Source organism: Schistocerca nitens, chromosome 5, assembly GCF_023898315.1.
Source record: "Schistocerca nitens isolate TAMUIC-IGC-003100 chromosome 5, iqSchNite1.1, whole genome shotgun sequence".
Classification (NCBI taxonomy): Eukaryota; Metazoa; Arthropoda; class Insecta; order Orthoptera; family Acrididae; genus Schistocerca; species Schistocerca nitens.
In genome coordinates this window covers 870,546,469-870,564,969 of record NC_064618.1, presented here as the reverse complement: position 1 = coordinate 870,564,969, position 18,501 = coordinate 870,546,469, and the positions used below count along the sequence as shown (strand labels likewise).

At 40.6% G+C, this 18,501-nt stretch overlaps 1 protein-coding gene across 1 annotated transcript in view; it reads left to right on the top strand.

Annotated features, from left to right (window-relative positions):
• LOC126259768 (nuclear pore complex protein Nup155) overlaps positions 1 to 18,501 on the top strand; it is a 267,502-nt gene that overhangs the window by 194,000 nt on the left and 55,001 nt on the right. Inside the window, exon 18 of the mRNA XM_049956773.1 lies at positions 15,534 to 15,730. Within this exon, the coding sequence (XP_049812730.1) occupies positions 15,534 to 15,730 (197 nt within the window). The remainder of the gene's footprint in view (positions 1 to 15,533; positions 15,731 to 18,501) is intronic.

The window sequence follows — 18,501 nt, the reverse complement described above, 5'->3', positions numbered from 1 at the left end:
GCTTAGCTCTGCCTTTTGTCGTTGCAGAGTTTTAAATTCCTAAAGTTGTGGTATTCTTTTTGAATCACCCTGTATTCTTTTCTTTCTTGAGGACTGGGCAAACTGGTGAACAACAGTGGTGTTTTGCAATTGGCACCCAAATGTGGTTGTAGACAAAGACTATCTTTGGGGAGTGATAGTTCGCAGTTATTGCATTTTGGGATCGCCTTGCAGGAGGATGACGCATGACGGGAGAGTAAGCATCAGAAGCACACCAAGGGTGGTGGGACGTAAGGTTTCATGTTGCACCTGTGCATGATGACTAACTTTTTGCGGGTGAATATTACCTTCAAAGGCTAAGATGAAGGCACCTGTATCTGTTCAGATATCCAGTACCACTTTGTCTCGACTACAGTCAGTCTCCTCATTGTGGTACTCCTACCCACTACAGTGCCGCCCATGTCACCTTTTCAGCCGTTAGCTAACGGCCGCTTCCACCAATCTCATGGCTTTGCTACAGTCGTCACTACAATATGATCTTTGTGACAGTCGTCACTACAAGATGATCTTTGTGACAGTCGTCACTACAAGATGATCTTTGTGACAGTCGTCACTACAAGATGATCTTTGTGACAGTCGTCACTACAAGATGATCTTTGTGACAGTCGTCACTACAAGATGATCTTTGTGACAGTCGTCACTACAAGATGATCTTTGTGACAGTCGTCACTACAAGATGATCTTTGTGACAGTCGTCACTACATGATGATCTTTGTGACAGTCGTCACTTTCCGATGATCCCTGTCATGTCCTTGCAACTGCTTGTATGACTGAGTACCACGGTGGGTGCTTCGAAGAGCCAACTGTCAGTTGCATGCCTCTGCTGTTACCTTCTCCCCCGTCAGATTCCATCGATGAGGCTGTGCAAAGTGTCTCCTTATTTGATCTTGCTGGTACTGCTATTCCTTTTTTCTATAGGTCTGTTCCGTCACCTGCCAGTACCATTGCAGAGTAAAAAAATCACAAGAGTTATTTAGTGTTTAAAGTGGCACCCGTCACAGACCCACCTTACTGCTTTTAAGTGACTTCATGCTATGGCTTGCTAAGTAAATGTAGGACGGCTGCTGGGAGTGCTATGTCTCATACCTGAAAACATATGCCTCTATATTGCAGATGTGAGATGGTCTCCATAGTCTTCTGAGTTACTGAAGATGCGCAATCGTGCATTGTCTCTTCCTACAGGATTTTCTCTGTTCTGATGCATCAGGTCTTACTGGACACCTTGCAACCCACTTTGCAATAGTGCCAGTGCCCTCTTCACAGACATCTGCATTGTGGATGCATAAGTGACAAGATGTCCCTGTCTCCTTCCTCCCTTGGCATGCCAGATGATATAACTATCTTTTAGCTGGAAGAAGTGATTGCAAAAATTATGGCCTGAAAGCAGAAAAATGATTGTATAAGAAATTAATTTTTAAATAGAGTTCCTTTTTTTTCTAGGAACTCGATCCAAGATGGCAGACATGGCCAAAGAATCCGCAAAGTTGCAACAAGCAGTTTTTCTTATATCAGTTAAAAAAACTATAACTACGATAAAAAAAAAGTTGAACGACAAAGTTGTAGAGCCTAAAAATATCTATCAGTTGCTTGTTTTTATAGGTTTAGCACCAGAGGTCTGCATCTTTAATTCACAATCAAAACGTTTTTGTCCCAGGTTCGAATCCTGCCACTGCTTAAATTTTGATTATTAATCAGCATTGTTGGCCGAAGACTTCCGGCATAAGAAGTCACCCTTATTCTGCCAAGGGCCTTGTCAAAGAGGGCGGAGGGTCGGACAGAGATCCAGGACACACTCTTGTCCTAGGTGTGGGAAACTGCCCCTAAAGGCAGTAGAATCAGCAATGATGACATGAGGATGCAGAAGGCAATGGAACCAACTGCATTAAAGACACAGAACGTGTATCCACAGGACATGTGGCCTGTAATTGAAGAAGTGTCATGATGATTTCTCTATTGGCAAAAGATTCCAGAATAGTCCACCATTCGGATCTGTGGGAGGGGACTGCCAAGGGGGAGGTTACCATGGGAAAAAGACTGTATAATCAACAAAAGAATAACTTTCTGTGAGTCGGGGTATGGAATGTCAGAAGCTTGAACGTGGTAGGGAAACTAGAAAATCTGAAAAGGTAAAAGGCTCAATCTAGATATAGTAAGGGTCAGATAAGTGAAGTGGAAAGATGACAAGGATTTCTGGTCAGATGAGTATAGAGTAATATCAGCAGCAGCAGAAAATGGTATAACAGGTGTAGGATTCGTTATGAATAGGAAGGTAGGGCAGAGAGTGTGTTACTGTGAATAGTTCAGTGACAGGGTTGTTCTTATTAGAATTGACAGTAAACCAACACAGACAACAATAGTTCAGGCATACAAGCAGACATCGCAAGCTGAAAGTGAAGAGGTAGAGAAAGTGTATGAAGATATTGAAAGGGTAATACAGTATGTACAGGGGGATGAAAATCTAATAGTCAAGGGGGACTGGAATGCAGTTCTAGAGGAAGGAGTAGAAGAAAGGGTTACAAGAGAATATGGGCTTGGGACAAGGACTAAGAGAGGTGAAAGATTGAGTTCTGTAACAAGTTTCAGCTAGTAATAGCAAATACTCTGTTCAAAAATCACAAGAAGAGGAGGTATACTTGGAAAAGGCCTGGTGGTACTGGAAGATTTCTGTTAGATTACATCATGGTCAGACAGAGATTCCGAAATCAGATACTGGATTGTAAGGCGTACCCAGGAGCAGATATAGACTCAGATCACAATATAGTAGTGATGAAGAGTAGGCTGAAGTTCAAGACATTAGTCAGGAAGAATCAATACGCAAAGAAGTGGGATACGGAAGTAGGAACGACGAGATACGGTTGCAGTTCTCTAAGGCTATAGATACAGCAGTAAGGAATAGCTCAGTAGGCAGTACAGTTGAAGAGGAATGGACATCTCTTAAAAGGGCCATCACAGAAGTTGGGTAGGAAAACATAGGTACAAAGAAGGTAACTGCGAAGAAACCATGGGTAACAGAAGAAATACTTCAGTTGATTTATGAAAGGAGGAAGTACAAAAATGTTCCAGGAATACAGAAATAAAAGTCGCTGAAGAATAAAAGAAATAGGAAGTGCTGGGAACCTAAGACGAAGTGGCTGCAGGAAGAAATGTGAAGACATCGAAAAAGAAATGGTTGTCGGAAGGACAGATTCGGCATACAAGAAAGTCAAAACAACCTTCTGTGACATTAAAAGGAAGGGTGATAATATTAAGAGTGCAATGGGAATTCCACTGTTAATTGCAGAGGAGAGAGTGGATCGGTGGAAAGAATACAGTGAAAGCTTCTGTGAGGGGAAGACTTGTCTGATGTGACAGAAGAAGAAACAGGAGTAGATTTATAAGAGATAGGGGATCCAGTACTAGAATCAGAATATAAAAGAGCTTTGGAGAACAAAAGATCAAATAAGGCAGAAGGAATAGGTAACATTCCATCAGAATTTCTAAAATCATTGGGAGAAGTGGTAACAAAACGACTATTCATGTTGGTGTGTAGAATGTATGAGTCTGGCGACATACCAAATGACTTTCGGAATAGCATCATCCACACAATTCCGAAGACAACAAGACCTGACAAGTGTGAGAATTACCGAACAATCAGCTTAACAGTTCATGCATCCAAATTGCTTTCGAGAATAATATACAGAATGGAAAAGAAAATTGAGGATGCGCTAGACAATCAGTTTGGCTTCAGGAAAGGTAAAGGCACGAGAGAGTCAATTCTGATGTTACGGTTAATAATGGTGAAGCAAGACTAAAGAAAAATCAAGGCACGTTCATAAGATTTGTCGACCTGGAAAAAGCGTTCGACTATGTAAAATGGTGCAAGATGTTAGAAATTCTGAAAAAAGTAGGGGTAAGCTATAGGGAGGACGGGCCATATACAATATGTACAACAACCAAGAGGAATAATAAGAGCGGACGACCAAGAACGAAGTGCTCATCTTAAAAAAGGTGTAAGACAAAGGTGTAGCCTGTCGCCCCTGCTGTTCAATTTGCACATTGAGCAAGCAATGATGGAAATAAAAGAAAGGCAGCAGTGGAATTAAAATTCAAGGTGAAAGGATATCAGTGATAAGATTCACTGATGACATTGCTATCATGAGTGAAAGTAAAGAAGAATTACATGATCTGCTACACAGAATGAACAGTCTAATGAGTACAGAGTAGGGATTGAGAGTAAATTGAAGAAAGGCTAAGGTAATGAGAAGTAGTAGGAATGAGAACAGCGAGAAACTTAACATGAGGATTGATGGTCACGAAGTAGGTGAAGTTAAGGAATTCTGCTACCTAGGCAGTGAAATAACCAATGACGGACGGAGCAAGGAGGGCATCAAAAGCAGACTCACTATGGCAAAAAAGGCATTTCTGGCCAAGAGAAGTCTACTAATATCAAATACCGGCCTTAATTTGAGGAAGAAATTTCTGAGGATGTATGTCTGGAGTACAGCATTGTATGGTAGTGAAACATAGACTGTGGGAAAACCAGAACAGATGAGAATCGAATGTGCTACAGATGAATGTTGAAAATTAGGTGGACTGATAAGGTAGGGAATGAGATGGTTCTATGCAGAAACGGAGAGGAAAGGAACATGTGGAAAACATTGATAAGCAGAAAGGTGTTAGGACACGAGGGAATTACTTCCATGGTACTAGAGAGATCTGTAGAGGGCAAAAACGGTAGAGGAAGACAGAGATTGGAATACATACAGCTACTCTGAGATCAAGAGATTGGCACAGGAGAGGAATTTGTGGCAGGCTGCTTCAAACCAGTCAGGTATCGATTGCTTTCTTATGATCGGGGGCAGGGGGGGGGGAATCATCTATAACTCGTTAACGTTCACTTTCCTATACCTGCTATTTACAGTAAGTATAGCACCCGGTAAGTCAGAAAGGTACTTGTTTGAAAGGTTAAAAAACATTTTTCAAAATATATTGAATTTGTAGGGGAAAACTGCTCTCACTAATTGGCTAGATCTCGGCGGGTGTCCCTACAGTAACTGTTTTGGGCTTATTTGATTCAGAAAGAATTGTGCTGCCATGCTATTCAGTAATTTTTATGGCCTTACGTCCAAGAGAATGTCACCATGACAAGTTCCCTGCTCAATGTCACCCTTACCCTCATCGCCATCATGGGCTAGTTAGCTGTCTCGGGTCACTGGTCACCCCGTGCTGTATACTGATGACTTCAGCATAGGCTGGGCAGAGTGCCATCTCCAAGGAGCCATCCAGTGGGCCTCTGCTGCGCCCTTCCCCCATTGTTTCCAATTGTGCAAAAATACAGGTAATGTACTTTTGTCGCTGTACTATGGTCCATCCTCTAAGAACTCTACTTGTGTACTCAGTACTTAGATGTTGTTGCCAGTCTCAAATTTTGGGACTTCTCTTTGACAATTCGACAACAAAACACCAGTTGCATGTGAAAGCTTAATGATTTCTGCTTCCTTGCCAACACATCGTGGGGTGTGGATCATGTTAAATCCTGCCTAGTCGTCAAATATGGGGTTTCTAGGAACCTGCTTTCTCAGATTGCTAGACAACATTTGAACAAATCATGTTAATGAGTTTTATTACAAAGTGAACAAATACAATACTTAACTTTGTATTACACAGATGTGTCGCAAGCAAATGGTGACATATGAACTAATCAAGTTTCTTCAGTATAGACAATGCTACATAGTACAATCAAAATGACTAGTCTGGAACTTGCTAATGGACCAGTAGGGCACAGCGCATATGTTCTCGTTGCGTACATCCTCGCCATATAGAGGTCGCTCTGATGCGTCGTCGTCCTGGTCAACGTGCAATTGGCTGTCTTCTCACAGCCCTCTTTGCTCTATCGTTCCCATCTGGCGTGCCGGTGCTTGACTTTACGCCATAACAGGTCATGCTGCGCCATAACAGGTCATGCTACTCTCTTTCATATGTATTGGGCTTTGGTCCAATCCATCTTCGGCTTTGAAACTGTTGGAACCAATCCGTCATTGTGGAGTTGGACAGGTCATTGGTGCCATGCAGGCTAGTCCTGTAGACAGTTGCCTTCCTGAAACAGGAATCTTCCCTCTTCAGTGCAGATGCTGTCGGCTCTAGCTCACCTGTGCAATTGCCATTAAACAATTTCCTGATCATTCAACATATTCCATTCTTTTTATATGTGAAGGGCCTTGATATTGTGACATGCACCCTTGGATGAGATTACCAGTTGGTATGTGCTTCACTTCCCTCTACCAAGACCTTTGCTTGTCATTCTTAGGATGGTACCCCCCTTGCTTTCTCGCACAATCCCCCTTGGTTGTACCCAGACCATGAATTAAGATCTATTTCAAGAACCTGTTGTCTGTCACCTCCATGACGTTCCAACGTGTGTTCCTTTTGGTTCTTCAGGACATCAGTGTTTTACCGTCTTTTCTTTTACACTGACGGCTCTGAAACCTTGTCGAGGACAGATTATGCTTTTATATTTGTTGCTAGGAACGTGTAGCATTTTTGTGACAGAGCTGATAGCCATTAACAGAACCATCTGTTCTATTAAATGGGGCCTTCCTTGACCATATTTTAATATGTAGGGACTCAGTGAGCACTCTCCAGACCAGAGACTGATGTTACTTTGCCACCCTGTGAAATGTGGTATTAATGACCTTCTATCTGAATGCAGTAGTGTTGTCTCTCACAAGGTAGGAGCTCATGCAGGTATTACAGGTAAAGAACTGTCAAGCCATTTGGCTGGAAATGTGGTTACTACACGCTCTCCCTCCCTCCCTCCCCTTCTCTCCCCTTCTCTCCCCTTCTCTTCTCTTCTCTTCTCTTCTCTTCTCTTCTCTTCTCTTCTCTTCTCTTTAACCCCAGTATGGATTTGTGGGTGCAACTACAGCCTCTACTCACTCTCAGATGAACCATCTGGTGAGCTTGTACCCTCTAATAAACTCAGAACTATGAAGAATATTAACGCTGCATGACACTCCTATTTCCGTTTCCCTTGAAAATAATCCACTGTTCTATGTTACCTCCCCAACAGTCACATTAGACTGACCCACAGTTTTATATTATTTGACTAGCCAGTCCGACAACATGGTTGTGGAGCCTCACTTAAAGTTCCACATACCAGGATGGAATGCCCCGTCCTTCTGGCTCTCTATACTAAGCATACCTCTCATGTTGTAAGACTACTCACGGACAATTGAACTGGTTCTCAGTTTTCACTGTGACAACAGTTCTTATTCTCAGATCTAACATTTCAAACTACCTTCAGAGTGAGGACAGTGAGGTAGGGGTTGGGGCACCTCCTGCCACAAGCTGGGTCACAGGTCCCTTCACCTTGCCTCCTTTGCCTGTTGCCTCTGACATCCCTCCTTTCCTCTGTTTTAATTGCTTTTTGGCAGTGTGCTTCTTTTTCTGCTGCACTCTGTTTTCCATTTTAGGAGTGGCATTCTTGTTGATTAGTGGGTGCTGTCCCCTTCTTTAACACTTTGTCAACGATGGATCATGGGTGGAACAGCTGTAGGAGGGCCTGTCCCCTTTGCATGTGGAGCCCTGGGGAACACCCATGTGCAGCCCTAAGTATTTCTGACCAAATGTTTTATTATTGATGGTCCAACTTATGTCTGTTACATTTTTAGCCATTTCCCTAATACTGTTCTAGATCTCTTTGACTAGAAGGCATTCTTCACACTGAAGCTGTGTTCACCCTTAATCCAGTTGGCCGGAGTTTGATGCAGTTGGGGTTTCCTCACAACGGCTGGGCCCTGGGAGGCCACTTACTTGTTCTGACACACATACTGGTCCAATCCGTGTACTCTTGCTTCTCCGTAAATATCTTTTTTTTTTTTTTTTTTTTTCCCAGTTCTGGCAGCAGTATTGCCTCTTTTACCTCTCCTACATACTTTCCTCAACCAAGCTCATTCCTAGTGGACATCACTACCTCCAGATGGATGAACCCTTGACTGAAGGACTTGTGTGCTCATTGTTTAGTCCCGTATCCAACCAACCAAGCTATAATTTGTTGTTACTAGTTATGTAATGAAATTTACTTAATACTTAAACAATCAAGGCCTCAGGGTGAATGTCACTGTCACCGAATCTCAATCACTGGGATCTAAAACAGGCCATTTTCACTACACCACTGTACATAATGTACATTGTATGTAACATCTTGCAAGACAAAGAAGCACACGAATGTGTTTGATGATAAACGTCTGCTATGGAAAAACCACATTACTTTCGTGTGTGGAAAATTCAGTAGTGGATTATTTCTCTTCAGCCAGCACACAAAGACCACTCCTAGCCAGATGTTAAAAATATACTACCGGACAAAAAATGAAGTGCCCATGAAGGGAGAAGATTCGGTGGTTGAGGGGTAGTCATATTATTTCAGTGATTACAAAACTGAATCAAATTTGCAAAGAACTTTGCACTATGAGCCTTCTTATCAGTATTATGTTGCACCCCCTATGCACTTTGTTGGTAGGGATTGGTGCCGTAAAGCCATTCTGTCCTCTGCTGACACAAGGTGGCCCACAACTGTTGTAAGTTGTCCTTGATGTCCCTAATACTGGTACTGGATTGGAGTTGAAGTCTGAGGTGATCCCACATATGTTCTATTGGCAATAGATCTGGGGATCTTTGTGGCCATGGGAGTACCTCAACATCACTCTGGCAGTTCATAGAAATGTAAGTGTGTGTGGATGAGCATTGTCCTGTTGAAAAATGGTGCAAGAATACTGTCACATGACAGATAATACATGAGGATGTCTGTGACATTCCTTTGTGCCTTCAGAGTTCCCTCAATCATTACCAACCATGACCTGCAGACATGCCCAATGGCTCCGCACAGCCTGATGTCAGGATTAACACCACTCTGTCTCCCTTAACATTGAAGAATGGAACAGCTCCTCAAGTTGCCACCATACCTGCCAACAACGGTCACCCAGGGTATTGCAGAACTGCATCACAATATATGCCTTTCATTGGCGATCTGTGCTTCCCAATCATGGCACCATTCCAAATTCATTTGTTTATATTGTGTTAATGGCAGTCCAAATTTGGATTTTTTATCACTCACTCTAGTGTTGGTGCTCTGACACGATTTCTCTGGCTATACCCACTCCAGCGACAATTTAATTGTGACGCGGATACCAAAATAGTGTCTTTTATGGTAACAAGTTGTGTCTGTACCTCTATCAATGCTTTCCAGCTGGAGGTTCTTTGTTTGTAGTTGATTGGTTGACCTTTTACCTGATCCATCAACCATTGTAGTCTGTTTTACTCTAGTCAGCTATTTGCTCTGCTCCTTTTAAGTGTCCTCTATTTTGTGTTATTGCGGTGTTCATTTTAGCTCTGCACCCCTTGGTGTTCCCTCACTCCGGGTGCAGAGGTTACGCTTTTACTGTATAGACCTTTTACAAGTATGTCTGTTTGGGACAGGGGACTGATGACCTCGATGTTTAGCCCCCATCAAACCCCAAAACCAACCAACCACATTTGGGCCGGTAATTCCCTTGCTGATTCCTGCTAATCTCCAGTCAGTGGTGTGTGATGACACAATATTGTCTGGAGTCTATTACTTGTTCTCGGATGGCAGGCACTGATGTGAAGGAGCTACAGTGTGCTTGGTGTACAATATGGCAATTCTTCCTTATGATGGTCAGATATGCTCTACTTCAATCTGGACAATGAGTTTGCCTGCCCTCACATTCCCATGCAGAGCAAATCTGGGTATTGCACGATTTGACCAGCCAGCTAAATGTTGACCCACAATGTGGGTCCTTTCAAACTCTGACTGTTGCTGATAGTGGTGTCTCACAGGAGTATGTGGAATCTCTGTGGCTTTACAGTGATCTCTCGACACCTGACACTCTCCACACTGCTTGTGTATCATACCAGGCCTGGCAACGAGACCAATCACTAGGAACCAGAAAAATTCGCATTTTATCATAAATGTAAATGCGAGTTCGCCGGCCGGGGTGGCCAAGCGGTTAAAGGCGCTACAGTCTGGAATCGCGCGACCGCTACGGTCGCAGGTTCGAATCCTGCCTCGGGCATGGATGTGTGTGATGTCCTTAGGTTAGTTAGGTTTAAGTAGTTCTAAGTTCTAGGGGACTGATGACCTTAGAAGTTAAGTCCCATAGTGCTCAGAGCCATTTGAACCATTAAATGCGAGTTCTGCACAAAATCCCAAAACGTGAAATTACCTAATACACACTATTTCATTAGCGCATTGTATCTGGCTGAACAATTTTATTAGACATAGTTTCAAATAGCTTTATTTTGTGCATATAAATAGCCAAAATTTAACCTATTTCGGTTACTGGTGTTGTACATCGTTGGATGAAGCCCAATTTGGGAAGTTAATGTGTGTAAAAACAGGTTTTCAAAATAAAAAGTGCATTAACAAATGGCATGTCAGCGTACTCAATGCTAGGGTGCCATGGGCGGTTGGTTGGTCTCTATGAGATACACACTGCATAATGCAACATAGTACTCAACCTTGGGGCCTAGCATCTTAGAATGAAGAAATGCATACCTTTGTTACCTATCTTTCAGAAGTTGGTATAATGCAGACAGACATGTCAGTTTAAAGCGATTTATATTTTGAACTGTGGTTGCCACAAATGCTGCTAGATGTTGGGCCTAAGTTTCTTCGTGAGCAATAGTCTGCCATTATCAGCAAGCGATTGCACAGTAGCTGTTCCTAAATGTTTTGTTTTGTGCATTACTCATTGTTTTCTTTTATTTTCAAATAAGTGAAGAAACTATGCACGGTCCATGATGGATTTAGATTAGGACACGCACAATACCCAAATGGATCGATGATGCTTGTGACAATCCTTTCGCAGTGTACGGGTGTAGGCTGCTGCACTGTGTGAGGGAGATGTTTTTCCACACCATTCCTCTCCCCTTTGGCGATCAAAATTCTACTTTATCTACACTCACAACCGTCCCACAGGATGTGTCGCCCGTACTCTGGACAGTAGCAATCGGGAAAACAAAACCTGTCATGTACGAGGCGTGATTGGAAAGTTTTAAATGAATCTGCTACCACTTACTGGTTTGGCGGGCAGGTACACGGAGGGTGGGGAGTGAGTCATTGCCTTGTCCTTGAACACTCTCTGACAGGAAACTGCGTTTCCTTTATTCAGTTCGTTGTGGCAGCTGGTTGAGTACGGGTCTGTTAGGGCCTGTTGCCAGATTCTGTCTGCATGAAAATGTATGTAAAAACGGAGCAATGAGTTTCTGTGAAATTTTGTTTTAAAACTGGCAAATCAGCTTCTGAGGCTTATGAACAATTAAAAACAGCTTTTGGAGGTAATTATATGAGCCATTCAAATGTTTTTGTCTGGTCCAACAGATTTAAAAATGGCCCCGAATCATTTGAAGATGAACCACGATGCAGCCGTCCTTCCACCTCAAAAACAAATGAAAATGTTGTGAAAGTTCGCGACTTAGTGCACTCAGATTGTAGACTTAGAATTAGGGAGATGGCTGATGAACATAATTTAAGTTTCTATGCAGTTCAGTCAATTTTAACGGAAGATCTGAACATGTGTCGAGTGTCCACAAAATTCGTTCCAAAAGTGTTGTCAAGTGACCGGAGACAATACCGACTCGAAGTGTGCCAAGAACTGATTAATTGGACTAAAAATGACCCAGATTTGTTAAATAGGGTAATTACAGGTGATGAATCGTGGGTATATGGATATGATCGTGAAACCAAAGTGCAGTCTTGGCAGTGAAAGACTCCATGTTACCACAACTGAAAAAGGACGGCAAAGTCAGTCGAAGGTGAAGACAATGTCGGTGATTTTTTTTTCTATTCTACCAGTACTGTGCATAATGAATTTACCCCAGAAGGACAGACAATTTACCAGAAATACTACAAATGTGTCCTTGAGCGTTTGCGCGAAAAGGTGCGGAAGAAAAGGCCTGCATTGTGGAAAGACAGGAGTTGGATGTTACACCATGACAATGCTCCAGCTCATTGTGCCTTCTCCATCATTGAATTTTTGACCAAATTCAAAATTCCTGTGGTTCCACATCAGCCATATTTCCCTGATTTGGCCCCTGTGGACTTCTACCTGTTTCCTAAACTGAAATTTTCATTGAAAGGGAAGCGATTTGACTCGATTGAAGACATCCAGGCAAATACGGTGAGTGTCCGTAACACACTTCAGGTAAAAATTTCCAGCAGTGTTTCCAAAAATGGAGACACTGTTGGAGTCCGTGTGTTCAGTCAGAAGGTGACTATTTTGAAGGAGATGCATTACAGTAGCATGTAAGTGCCACAGTTGTGTAATTACAAGCCCATTCTTAAAACTTTCCAATCACACCTCGTATTTCGGCCATGCTGAAATTCTTCACCTAACGTTCAAATAGAGCTATTTTCTATTCTCCGCTAGATGCTGTGTTGGTTCTATGTGTAGCATTGACAAGTATGGGTCGCACAACTGTGAATGCCCATGAGAATTCAAAATAAACATTCTGCAGATTTTGTACTCAGAAATTAAAAGAGAGAGAAGAAAAAAAACAACCTTCGAGGAGTACCTTAAATGAGAGACTCATTCAGTTCACTGATGTCAATGCTGCTGATTCTCAACAGAACAATCATTTGTTGAAAGCTTAAATATAACCAAAAGGAGAAAATGAAAGGCAATGTCAGAAAAAAACCGTTGAAGTTTACCCAAAAGGAAACATTCAAACCAAAAAGTTCACCAATCAGGACTTTTTAACAGTCAGTTTCAGAGCACTGTTTTGTCTTCACTTGGGTAGTGTGACAGCCTTCTATATTTGTGTACCTGAACATTAAAAAAAGATGCCAAAAACATATGCTACATTTTACACTCCCTGCAGCAATCACGAATGCACTCTGGTAGCCTTCCTACCTGAGCATTGCAGTTTTAATAATTTACAAACCAGTCAATGACGTGAACTGATTCGAAGTTTATGTATATTGACATCTGACCATGGTGCTTCACTTTTTTCTTTGGGCAGTGTATATTACGGTAGAACTTAACCCTTTCTTAAATATGGGGCTGTGCTGCTGCTGATCATTTAATATTTCTGTTGCAGAAAAGGGCGATAAGACTTACACACAAGATAGGCAGTAGAGCAGCATGTTGTAAAATGTTTGTGTAGCACAAACACTTAACAGTATATTCATTGCACGTAAATAAATTACGTAATTTTTTTTATGGGTCCACAAACTGATGTTGGGTGCAATGATGTACACGATGACAACACTAGGACAACATAAAATTACTTCCAGCAAGCAACAAAATTAAGAAAACGTAAGAAAAATGATTTAAATGCAAAATGAGTCTTTCATGATAGAAAAATGTTTATATTCATTCAGTGAATTTTAAGGCACCACTCGTGATATAAACAGGCATATTGGCTATAAAGTAATAAATGTATGAAGTGGATACATTAAATGTAACATACTTTGGAAGTGTAAGTATCGTTATACTATTATTTCTGACATTTACAAAAGCCATTATTTTAATGGCTCCTTGCAAATAGAATGTCTGACCTGAGATGCTGGAACTAGCAGTCGTGTGTGTGTGTGTGTGTGTGTGTGTGTGTGTGCGCGCGCGCGCCAGGATATTTTGGAAATTCAGGAAGAAAAGGTTGTGTGTTGACTCAGTCTCTTCATTCAGGATTTTTTGGGGTGATTTTAGTTTGTGGGTGAAAATGCCTAATTGTTCAAGGTTGTCCATCTGTAGTCCTTTCTCAGCGATGTGTAGCACAGAAAGACTGTCATTGATATCGTCAACAGAGTGTTCATGATGAGAACCATGTTATGCAAAACTGGACTTACCTAAGTTTTCAGTCAAAGGGCATCCATATGTTCTTTGTAGTGGGTTGCAAAATTTCTCCCTGTTTGGCCTATATAGAAGGAAGAACAGGAGCATGTGAGTTTCTATATGCTAGAATTTTTATGCCAATCTCTAGTGGATTTATTATTGTGAACAATTTTATTTTTTACTTTATTGTCAGTGTGGAAGGATATTTTTATCTTCTGTGGTCTGAAAAGATTTGCAATTTATATGACACTTTGCCGAGGAATGGAAGACAGACAAACTTTGGCATTTCTTTCTTAGTTTGTAATGGTGACAGTGTTTGCTTGAGTTTACTTTGGATTTTTTCAAAAAGGATGTTTATCAGAGAGGCATTATAACCATTATTTTGGGCTATTAGTATGTTCATTTCTTTACATGCATCTTCTTCACTGATAGGGATGAGGAGCATACAGTTTACAGATGACCTGAAGAAAGCAGTTTTATGTTGGTTCAGTTGGCATGAGGTATTGTCAATGGTAACATCCCTGGTAGTGGGTTTTCTGTGTATTTGGAAGGTATGCTTGTTATTGTGAGTGGAGTTAGTCATGTCAAGGAAGTTAATTCCTTCGGTGGTCTGGTGTTCAACTTTGAATTTAATGTTTAGGTGCATTTTATTCATTTCATCTGCTAGGTTATTTAGTTCTTCTTTTGGATCATTGAAAAGTCTTATTGTGTCATCCACGTATATTTTATAATACAGAATTTTGTCAGTAAATTGGGGGTGTGTTAAGAAGTTTTGTTCCAGATTATCTATAAATATGTTAGCAAGCAAGCCTGCTACCCATTGCCAGACCATTGTTTTGCGTGTAAAATTTGCCATTGAATGAAAAATAGTTACTGGTATGTGAGAGAACTAATTCAAGCAACATCATGAGTTCATAAATTTCTGCGTTGCTTAGCTTTTTGTATTTGATTAGTCTCTCTTGTATTATTGTGAGAGAGTCTTTCCAGCGGATATTGGTGTATAGGTTTACTATGTCAAAGGAGGCAAACGTTGATGTGTCTGGCACAGTTAGATCTTTAATGTAGTTGATTAACTCAAATCTGTTGTTAATTGAAAAGCTGTTTTCAAAGGTGTAATTTTTCTTCAGTATATCATGAAGTTTTCTGGTAATTTTGATCCTGGGCTGTTTATTGCATTTACAATTGGACATTTGGGACAACCAGTTTTGTGAATCTTTGGCTGATATCTTAACCTAGGGGCCTGTGAGTTCATTGTAAAAACAGTACTGAGCTTCACTACTGGTCAGTAGAAAATTGCAGTTTTTAAGTAGTGTTTTCAGCTTCTCTTGATACTTCTAGGTGGGGTCTGTTTGTAGTTCAGTGGTATTATTAGATTCAAAAAATTATTATTTAGTTTGAATGTTCATTACTGATGTGTACAGAGCACCTCTGATGAAAAATAAATTTTGTTTGTTAAGGTAACATGTGTTTTGTGATATAGCATCATTAAATCTTATTGTTATAAGCTCAAGTTACTTGGCTGAAAGATTGTTCTGATTTTTCTATTGTTTGTTCCCCATCTGTTATTGCCAATAATCATTAAATTAGTAGATGTGGCTTTCCTGCCCACATTACACAAATAATGCATGTTGCCATTTGCTTGTACTAACAAGTCTACTTTTGTAGCTGTGTCTGAAGGTTGCTCCACAAGTAAACCTGCCACTGATATGCCAGTGGTTCCTGGGAGCTCAGTATTATGAGGGCATTCTAGACTTGTGTGCTGTGTGTGCAGCAAAAGGTGATCCAAAAAAACTTGGAGAATACTTTTACAAGAATGGTGAACCCCCAGGTGATGAAGAAGGATATCGTGCTTATGTTGAAAGGTAAGGAAAAAGAGAAAACTTTCAGTTATCTTGTGCAGAAATGCTACTCATAAAAATGTGATACGAGGAAGTTTGTGCATTTTCTCCCATGTAATAATCTGCAGTAGTTTCATGGTGTAACTAAAACTAAACATCCCATTGTACCTAACGTACTATGAAGCTTCTTAACCAATGGACTGAATGTAGGTATCCTGTTATGTAGTCATGTTCTTTGATAGCTGACAGATTCGAAGAATGGTATAGAACACTGACTTGAGAATTAGTTACGAAGTGGTGGTTTGAAAATTTGCAGCCTTGGCTGTGCCTGTTTTGAAGCTTTGTTCGTGATATTTCAAGCAACATACTACAGAAATAATAAAGGAAAAAAACATGGGTATCTTGGAAGACATTTAGATATATGAGAACCTCACAAAGCATCCAAAACAGATGGTAATAGTCAAACAGAGTTGCAAAATATATGTTTTTTAAACAATTTTAATTGAGTTTGGTGTTCTTTGTGAATAAGGTTTTGAAAAAATCTCCTTAATGATAGCCTAAAGGCTTAGACTTGGACATTATGTAAAAATTGAGATTACAAACATTTTAATGGTAACCAGCATGGAATCTTAAGTGAATAGACCAGCTCCCACAGAAAATGGTTTTTTGACATTTTCCAGTATATCTTATTTCGGTAGGATACTGTGTGGTACCAATGTCTGAGTCTGATAAATGCTTGAGTTTCCATCCCCCCCCCCTCCCCCCCTTCCTCCTTCGCTTTACTCAGTTCCTTTTCTAGTAGTGATTTTTACAAATGTACGTTCACAGATTAATCTGTTCTCATCTGATAAGTACTTTTGTCTGTCAAAATAACCATGAATAATTAATGAATATTTAATCACTCAATTTGTTCAAAAGTAGTGATATCATTCTGCAGTCTGAGAGAGTTCTCTCTCTCTCTCGAAATTTTATTCATAATTCAGTTGTAAACAGGACAATATTTAACCAATCTAGGGTCACACTTTGATCATAGCATATAGTATCTCCATAGAGAATTGGTTTAAATTCACGGACACTCTCATAAATAAAATTTGGTACAGAAAAACAAAAACCTTATTGCGTTAGACAAACAGTAACTGTTAACATAAGAGATCTAAACTTTGTACTGAATAAAAGGCTGTGAAAAGAATAGTGCGGCTACATTTCTACAGAAAATGGCACCATTAGAAGAAATCACTGAAAAAAGTCATAAATCACAATATTTTTGGGTGTAGTTTTTTAGAAATAATTATTCAGGAAATAAACTGCAGTTATTGTCCTATTTTACTGGTTTTGGTTGTCACAGCAAGCAGCTTCAGATCCTGTTGCTGCTATGGCAGGATATTAATAAACTAGTTGATTACCATTGTTGTCCTGTTACTCATTTCAATCTTGTGAGGTAGGAGAAGAAATAAAATAGATTTCCACATAAGCTATCAGGAACAGCTTCAGATAGCCATGTAAAAGACTGCAGGTTAATATAGCAGTTAAAGTATCTTGTGAAAGAAAGGGGAAAATATATCTGTTGATCTGTCAGGAAGAACAAGTAGAAATCCTGCACACTACAAAAGCTACTCAAAATTACTAGGAAAAGTAACTTCTTAAAAAAATATGCACATTACATCAGAAATCGGTAATTCTGACAACATACTTCAGGCTATATGAAATGTAGTGAAATGAGACACAGGACAACCAGCCAAACAGGATAATATCACTCGTGAATTAAATGGAATGGTTATAAATTGTCACAGGCAACAAATGTGTTTAACAGTCATTTTCTAAATATAGTGAAAATGTAGGAACAAGCAGTTCAAGAGAAAAATCGTAGCTTTATTTTGAAAAAGGAAGAAAAAAAAACTCACAAAATTCAATCATATTAATGTATCGTAACTTCTCCTTTTGGAATTAAGAAAAAAATATATTATTTCGGAAATAAAAGCTTATCGGGATTCGATGGTGTTTCCAACAGAGTACTAAAGATTTGTTTTGACGTATAAGTCCTGCATTGCCCTAGATATCTATAATAAATGGCATCCGTCCATCCTTGAGGGATGATGGTGTAGCATGCTTGGTTCAGAGTCTGCAGCGTCTGCTGTGGCTAAAAAGTCCCACTCAAGAGTGGCAGTCCCTACTGCAGTTTGGACATGTGAAATTTGAGGGACTTCGAACAGAAGCAGCTCTGTCTCTTCGCTTTGTCCTCTTCCTGATTTGTTCCTGTGTGTGTTCGTCCTCTGAGAGCTTGACGCCGTTGCGCACGGTTACTCGCCACTTGACACGGTCATCTGCAATGCTTTCCCAGCGACTTGGATTAATTCTGGTCTCGGTCAGGTCTCTCTTGCAGACATCCTTGAAACGAAGATGCAGTCGTCCCACTGACCTCACACCTTCCTGAAGTTCGCCGTACAGCAGCTGTTTCGGTATCCGTTCAGGATCCATGTGCCTGACATGTCCCAACCATCTTAGATGTCGATGACTCAGGAGTGCAAAGATGCTGGTTGTGCTTGCACGATGAAAGACTTCGGTGTTGGGTAGTCTATCCCTCCAAGAGATCTGAAGGATCTTCCGGAGACAGCGGAGATGGAAGCTGTTGAGTCAAGATTCATGCCTAGAAAGAGTTGTCCATGTCTCACAGCTATAGAGAAGGGTGCTTATAACACAAGTGTTGTAGACCTTTAATTTAGTTTTTGTGGTAAGCAGTCCGTTGTTCCATACTCTGTTTTTCAATCTAGCCATGGCAGATGATGCCTTTGCGATTC